The 8,544-nt window shown below is 33.6% G+C and overlaps 1 protein-coding gene across 1 annotated transcript; it reads right to left on the bottom strand.

Annotated features, from left to right (window-relative positions):
• Positions 1-572: 572 nt before the first annotated feature.
• LOC132060249 (uncharacterized) lies at positions 573-8,232 on the bottom strand. The gene is made up of 13 exons (XM_059453187.1): positions 7,461-8,232; positions 5,604-5,741; positions 5,358-5,439; positions 4,905-4,981; positions 4,642-4,748; positions 3,450-3,567; positions 3,244-3,360; positions 3,045-3,136; positions 2,499-2,565; positions 2,310-2,388; positions 2,098-2,189; positions 1,127-1,270; positions 573-1,032 (listed from the first exon to the last, which is right to left on the bottom strand). Exons 1-13 carry the CDS (start codon positions 7,794-7,796, stop codon positions 1,000-1,002), a joined length of 1,482 nt encoding a protein of 493 aa, XP_059309170.1. The 5' UTR covers positions 7,797-8,232; the 3' UTR covers positions 573-999.
• Between the last annotated feature and the right edge of the window lie 312 nt (positions 8,233-8,544).

An 8,544-nucleotide genomic window follows, 5' to 3' on the forward strand; every position in this document is an offset into this window, starting at 1 on the left:
TTTTTGTTTGAAGCTCAGATCGTGGTTAGAGTGCTAATTTTATAATACTTGGATGGTGATTATCATATTAGAAAGGTAAGCACTATTATTGAACAAGCTTGAAGGAGTGGATTTGAATTTCGAATCTAATTTTTTGTGAACAATTTAGAGTGAGTGTTGTTTAGACTTTGATGGAAATAGTCTAAAAAGACTTCTCTACAAACTTTGAAGTCATCTAGTGTAATGTAGATAAGGACTAACTTTGAATAAAAATTGCAACGAAAACAACATAAGAAATTTGTCTCTACTACGTGTTAAACTCTTTTATACATTGTTACAAACTTTTATATAAAATAGATGCATTTTTATCCACTTCTATATAAAGACAGATGACAATACATTGGACTTTACAGAATCCTGGATCAGGTGCTCAACTTAATAGTGTCTTTCACAATGTATAATTGATCTTTAAGTTCGAATAACAAAAAGAATTATTGCAATATGTTGCTGACCAACTTGAAACTAGTATACCTCCGATTACTCAACGTGACTGCCTAAATAAAGGCTATATATCGAACATGAATAGAGAAATAGATAACAACTGATTCATATAACCAATCCCAACTAGTCTGGGATTAAAATGTTTATGGCCTTCAATACAGCAAGAAGTAGTATAATGAGAGCCAATATCATTGGATGACCTACAACTAACTACTGCAGTTTTCATAGAGAATATCTCCATTGTCCTGAGGTAATACCTCTGCTGCTTCTATGAGCAGATTTCTCATTCATAAAACCGCATTTCTGTGAATTGATCGAGCTAATAAAATATGACTTCGTGTGTGTGTGTTTTGTGCACTCATAGTCAATAATACATATACATAAATTTACATATAGAGAGTGTCACGCGCAAGTTGGAAAGATTTGCCTCGTACTAGCTCTAAAGCTCACTTCCGCAAAAAATTATCAAGTATTGGTGATAAATGCTTTAGCGCCTCAGCATGCCCATTTATTTGTCTTCTACTTCTTAGGTCCGATACCAATCATTGTGAGCTGCGAAAAAATGGAATATTCAGTTAAAGGAAACTATTGAAAGATCGGAAATTCATCGTGTGGGTAATGACTAAGATTCTAAACATGTACTGACAATGTTATTATCAGGCCGCCTCCAATAGAATCCCTGCAAAATAACCGGAAGGATGTTGCACGATACAAGAACGTAAATCAGCAATGCGTTCGTTCCCATCCATTTCAGTACTGTGCTCCAGTGTCTATACCCCCACACATCAACCTATAGAAAGCACAAAACTTTTAGCTAGGTAACAAAAGAATGATATATTTACCTCCACTAGCATGTTTGTAGATTTTGGCAGAAGCAATAGTCTTAAAAAGGTAAACTACAAAGAGAAAAAGATCAAAATATATTGGGCCTCACGATCAATAGCTGTTTGTATAACCAATGTTTTTGGAGAAAGGAACTTTTATTAAATCTTTTGACTCGTAAACAAATACTCCTTTCTTCCCAATTTATGTGAAGGTGTTTAACACGGACAAAGTTTAAAAAATTAAAGAAGACTTTCGATATGTAAGACAAATGTGCAAAGTACCAAAAATTACCAAATGTGTGGTGGTGAGAGTTCCACGTCTTTTCATTTTTCTTATTTTCTTGGTAGGCGTTTAACCCGTTTTTTGCTTCAAAATTGTTAATATTCCATGTATTTTCATTTTCTCAAAGATTAAATAGTTCCATAAAAGATAAAGGTGTCATTCTCTTCTTTATAATATAACTGAGAAATCTCCGAGGCCAGTGGCGCAAAGTTCGATAGAGGATAATGACTTAGTTCCTCTACTCTTCTCCCCTTAAATATCAAAGTTTTTTTCTGCAGCAGGTTCGAACCCATGAGGTGCACCTAACCCACACATGACGTGTTGTGCTCTTAACACTAGACCAAAGTCCCAGGAGAAGCTGATAGTTATTTATTTTATCAGAAGTTCTACGAGAAGCAAGTCATTTTTAAAAATAAAACCAGATATCAAAACAAAACTCCAAAGCCTGCCTAAGCATGTTCAGTTAATACACAACGGAAGAGAAATTAGAAGAGATGTATAGTGTCTAACCATCATATAGACTGCAGTGAAGAGAAAGCCGGCAGCACCCGCAGTAACACACATATAACTGAAGGAGTACAAAACCTTGTTTACATGCATCCCTAAATGAAGTAAATAAAAAAGAGAAGTTAATACTGTATATTTGTTCCATTTGGAAAAACAAAGCTCTAAGATTTGTAGCATGAAAAGGAAAGGAACAGAAATTTAAAAGAAAAGCTTACCGAGGCAGTCACATGTTACACCTAGCAGTACGAGACAAGATGATGGTATCAGCCATTGCTGAATTCTAACTTTATGATCCTGGAACACATTACGACGGAGAGCAAAAAATTTTAAAAAATTGAGCTTCTCATCCAAAGAAGAAAAAAAAAAAAAAAGTTAGACATCATGAGAAAGCAGAAGATGTTTACCTTGAAATGGACAATGATGTGCCCGTAATGCAAACCGATGAAGCAAGTTACAATAGCCATTAATGAACTACAAAAAAGTCAAATGAGCTTAATTCACAAAACGTACCCAAAGAAGCAGGCAGAAGAGTAGCCTGTTTGGCCAAGCTTCCCCAAGGCAAAAAGTGCACTTTCTTTCCAAAAAAGTGTTCTTTTTTCAACATTGAGGTGTTTGGCCAAACTCTTATGAGAAGAAAAAGTCGTTTTGAGTAAAAGCAGAAGCTGTTTTTTAGAAGATGAAAAAAGTACTTTTTTGAAAAGCACTTTTGAGAAAATACACTTAGAAACAATTTTTAAATATTGACCAAACACTAATTGCTGCTCAAAAGTGCTTTTCAAATTTATTAGTCAAACACAAACTGCTCTCACCAAAAGTACTTTTATGGAAAACACTTTCCAAAATAAGCTGATTTTAGAAGCTCGGCCAAACAGGCTATAAGAAAGGAAGTGGCTCAACAGAGAGACACAGCATAAGTATCTGGCAAATAACAAAAGATAATAATAACAAACCTCAAAAGTCCTTCTGGGTCGAAAGGAGCTTGACACCATGATGGAGCATCGAGAGGAAGGGGACCGTAGTTAGGGGAGTTGACGCTACATTCCTGTCAGAGAAACAATCAAACATTTGAAAACAGAAAGAAACTAAAGAGAAACTTTGAAATACTAACGAATTTAAGAGGGGAAAAAATGAATTCAAGAGGAAGAATACTTTTGATCGTCCATAAATGGCTCTTGTATATAAGTGTTGAATACCCAATATTTTTCGATCAATCATTCCGACAGCATTACATGCTGGTCCACTGTCTCCCCGTACACCACATTTCACCTTCAAAGGGAACATAATTTTGTTAAAGAATTCCATCACTTTCATTCGTAGTACGGGAAATAGACAGCTAAGCGCAGTGAACAACTTACTGTGAATATCTTTGCTTCCAAAGAAGAACTGTCCATTGGCATCTGATAATCCCAGTCAGGAACATATAAACCGTAGAACAAAGAAAGGTATAAAGCAGTAACCATTATAGCCATAGCCCTGGAGAAACCAAAATGAAGGAGAGAGAAAAAGGAAATGATTAAACAGGAGAGTGGAGATTAAGCCCCTTTTTTTTTTTTTTCTTATTTGGAGAATAATGGAGATTAAGCATTCTAACATTAAAAAAAAAATTGACGGAAGCTCAATTTAGTAAAAACTGTCTGGCCGGTCTTAACAAATTAATTTTCATATATTTTAGAAGAAACACACATAAAGCACTGTGCTTCTATTCATGGAGCTTTAAAAAAGGTTCAAAATGCACCTCATTGCAGCTAATATATAAGCCAAACAATAAATCAGACAAATTGCAACATTTTGTTTGTCCATGGATATCCCCAGTGATGTGGCATTAGTAGGCATTAAAATCTACAATTCATAACTAGCTTAGTTCAAATGAATATCTAAGTCAAATTGGCTATGCTAACTTCATTCTTTATTAAAGTTTGATGAAGTTGTGCATAGAAGATGTATATCGGTGTAGAGAGTTCTATCAAAGCAGGATTCTCTCAACGAACCATAGTTAATATGGGAATATGCTCCAAAAAATGTTTTAGAAAACAGAAAGTTCCACTAGTATGTACAAATGTACAATAGTGTTTTCAACTTCTTCAAGCACTCTTCTTTACTATCATCTGGATGGGTTCTCAGCACTGTAAATTTCAATCAAGTAACAGCAGGTAGTCTCTCCGATTTAGATTTGGTTAAAGAATCTTAAGCTATTCCTATAGATAGAAGCATTTGCAGCAGAGGTGGATCCAAAATTTGAAGTTTATGGGTTCTGGATTCTAGTCTTTTTGAGTTAGTGAGTTCTAAATTAATAATCTATACATATTAATATAGTTACTTTAATACTAGATTTCAGAACATTTCAGATTGAGGACCATCTTTTGAACACAACCAAAGTTTCAACTTCCAATTAAGCTGATTTTGTCCTAATTTTATTTTTTGTCAATAATATGTTATGCCCAAGCTAAGCAAGACATTGATCAAAAAAGTTAGTAACAATTACGGCTAAGTGATGAATAGTTTAGATAATCTTAGTTGGAACGAATGGTCCAAAGACTCGGAACTCACCATTGTTGATGGTATCTCTTCAACAAAGATTGTCCTGAATTGACTTTATTATCACCCTTAAGCCAGATTTCACACATTGCTGCCAACAAAAATGATATTGCAATTCTCTGGGGGGAAAAAAGTTAAAATAAATTATACACTTGAAGAACAAGAGAAATTACACAATATAAAACATAGCTCAAATATTATAATTATCCTTTACTTTATCAACGCCAAGGCTGACCAAGGCTGAAGAAACCAAAAAGAATATGTTGGCTTCATACCTGCAATATACCCGTCCATCTGATTCTCTCAACGTCCACTCCATAAGTTAGATTTTTTATACCATGAAAATAGCCTCCTGTTTAGAGAGGGAGAAAACAATGTAAATTTCATACTTGCAAGCCATGAATCTAATAGATCAAACTAATATTTTGCTACTGCGTGACAAACTTATAAACAGCTGTTGGAAGCCACTCCCTCCATCCCAATTTATGTGACGCTCTTTCCTTTTTAGTCGGTCCCAAAAAGAGGGACGCTTTTCTATATTTAACTTTAAACTTCCCATTTTACACTTAATGAAATGGTTTGTAGCCACAAAAATTTATAAGGCTTATTTTGATCACAAGTTTCAAAAGTCTTCCTTTTTCTCTTAAACTCCATGCCCAATCAAACACGTTCACATAAATTGGGATGGAGGGAGTATTAAGTTAGACATATAACTAAAAGAAGAGCACCTTGAAGAAAGAGTCCAAGGATGAGAAGCTTAAGTGCGCGGTGCACTGCTTTTCTAGTCGCAGTCAGTCTGCAGGGCATGTTCTGTATAACCCAAAACAACATTAATAAGCATAAGAAGAAAAACTGTCTAAAACTCAAAACAATGGATTACAAAAAATGGCTCCCCTAATATAAAATGATAAAAAGTGCGCTTCATATCTTGAATAAATCCAGCTACAGAATATAAAAATCTGAAACATATTTACCTTGTATGCAAGTGCAAGTGATACTCCAACAATGAAGAGGAAAAATGGCATGACGAAATCTGCCAGGGTTATACCATCCCATGGTGAATGATTGATAGCGGGATAAAGTCCACCGGCGTATTCCACAAATATCATTAACTGCAGAAAGTGTACCAGAAGCAAGAGAGAATAAGATGATAAGCTTAAAAGGAAATAGAACCAAATTGCTCATTCAGGTTTTACGAATTAGTTTCACATAAACAACAAACGGGCAATCTTACTCCCTCTTCTGCACACACACAAAGAAGACACTTGTAAACCTACATAAGACTAGCATATCCTTGCCTGGTAAGCAGCGTTCAGTTCCATCTTTAATTCAATTTTCCTGTCCAATATCCCCGAAATGGTAAATTTTGCTCATTTTCCCCCATTTTGCAACTATTTTCCACCAAAGCAGGAAGATTTGATTGAAACATAAGGCCTTTTCTTAAAGCCATTAGTTTTAAACCATCAAATATCTTTAGCTTTTAATACAATTTTCGCAAATACTTTTCAAATTGAAATAAGACATACCAAATTATTCATTATTCAGAATAGTGGAGTGTGTTTCCCAGATTAAAATTCTGCTTAAAAGTCAACCACCCTTATTATCTTCTTACCAATCATATTAAGTCTTAAGCAACACCCAAGTCTCTAACTTTTCTTCCAACTCATGTTCATGTTTTTCCAAGTCAAAACAACTTAGACCACCAAAAACTCAAGTTAAAAAAAACAAAAAACAAAAAAAAACAAAAAAAAAAAAGGAATGATGCAGTTGTACTAGTAGGCTTGCTCCTGGAACAATTAACATAAACAAGTGACAAAATTGGGGGAAGCAAGCAAAAAAGCTGTGAACTTTACTCAAATGCAAAGAACTCCATCCCAAGAAATGCCAAAATAAAGAAACCAAAAATAGAGAAGAGTCAACAACACCCAACAAAAGGTGAAGAAAAAAAACACCCAACAAGAAAATATTCACAAGTAGCAAATCCACTGAGATAGAAAGAGACAACAATATGTACATTGAATCATTCAACTAAAACTCAATCCCAAATTAGTTCTCATACTATATGAATCGTCTATACCTAATAATATGCAGCAAAAACAACGACAACTACGCCTCAGTTCCAAACAAATTCGGGTTGGCTATATGTTCCTCATTTCTTCATTTAAGTTCATATCATGTCATCATCATAACAAAAAATAAAAGTCAAAATCATTGAAAATATATATATACATAGTACTAATACTAATAATAAAAGTTCCGTGCAAGTCTGAAACATATCCTCAGCTAGTAGCTATCTTTTTCTTCCTAATAATATGCAAGTTAACAAAAATCAAAAAGGGAAAGAAGAGTCAACAACACTCAACAAAACGTACAGGAAAAAACAACAACACTCAACAAGAAAATTTTCAGAATCAGCAAATTCACTGAGATTGCAAAAGACAACAATATACACATTGAAAATCATTCAACTAAAACTCAATCCCAAACTAGCTCTCATAGCTATATGAATCCTCTATACCTAGTATTATGCAACATCAACAACTACATCTCAGTTCCAAACATGTTGGGGTCTACTATATGAATCCTCATATCTTCATGTAAGCTCGTATCATATCATCATCATAACAAAAGATAAAAGTGACAAATCATTGAAAGTATATATAAATAATAATACTAATGAAAAAAAAGGTTCCATACAAGTCTAAAACCTATCCTCAACTAGTAGATATCACCTATACGGATCTTTTTCTTCCTAGTAATATGCAAGTTAACAAAAATCAAAAATAACAAAAATTAACTCTTTTTTACAAAGGGTAGATGAGAAAAATTACCGCAACAGTGAGCCCGCGAAAAATGTCAAGAGAAAGAAGGCGACCATTAGAACCATTCTTATTAGCCTTACGAAAATGATGACTACCAATATGATCACCACTTGTTTTAGGCAATGTAGTAGACAATGGAGATGTTGGTGATGATGATACAGCAAATTTTTGGAATGCTAATTCCAAATCATTATCCTTTGTTGATTCACTTGTAATAACCTCAATCCTACTAGGTGACAAATTCTTGGTTTCTGATTGAATTTGAACATCACCTTGTTGTGGATCCCATCTTAATCTTGCATCATTAGTACCTTTTTTCTCTCTAATTAATTGATAAGATCCCATTTTTTAGAGCAAATGCTTATACCCTTTATATCTTTATACCCAAAGTCCTAATCTTTACACCAATTTTCAAGATTTTGATGTAAAGAATCAATCTTTATACCCAAATTCCTATTTTTACACCATTTTGAGGCACACCCTTTGCAAGAATCTCTGTGGAACTTGTAAAGAATCAATCTTTAATGGTGCCAATTCTTGCAGAATAAATCTCTCACCTTTGTTGGCACTGCAAAAAAATGGGAAAAAAATTATTTACAAAGATCAGGTGTTAAATTTGTTTCTAAAAATAATGAGATAACAGATAACAACAAAAATGCAAGAAAGTAGTAATAAATCTTCACCCCCTTTTTGGCACTGAAAAAATAGAGTTTTATATACAAAAGATCAGGTCTTAATTTGTTAATGAGGATAACAGATAACAACATAAATGCATAATGGGTATCTGAAAAGAAGAAATTAGTAATAAATCTTCACCATTTTTGGCACTGAAAAAAGGGATTTTTTTTTTTTTGATTTACAAAAGATCAGGTTTTTAAAGTTATATCTATGTATAAAAATATTGGTGGATAACAGTAATGATAAAAAATGCAGAATGGGTATGAAGAAGCAAATATAAATAAATCTTCACCCTTTTTGGCACTGCAAAAATAGAATTATTTTAACTTACAGAAGATCAGATGTTAATTTGTTTCTAAAAATAATGAAAATAACATATAAAAACAAAAATGCATAATGGGTATCTGAATAATAA

The sequence above is a fragment of the Lycium ferocissimum genome, chromosome 6, assembly GCF_029784015.1.
Source record: "Lycium ferocissimum isolate CSIRO_LF1 chromosome 6, AGI_CSIRO_Lferr_CH_V1, whole genome shotgun sequence".
Taxonomy (NCBI): Eukaryota; Viridiplantae; Streptophyta; class Magnoliopsida; order Solanales; family Solanaceae; genus Lycium; species Lycium ferocissimum.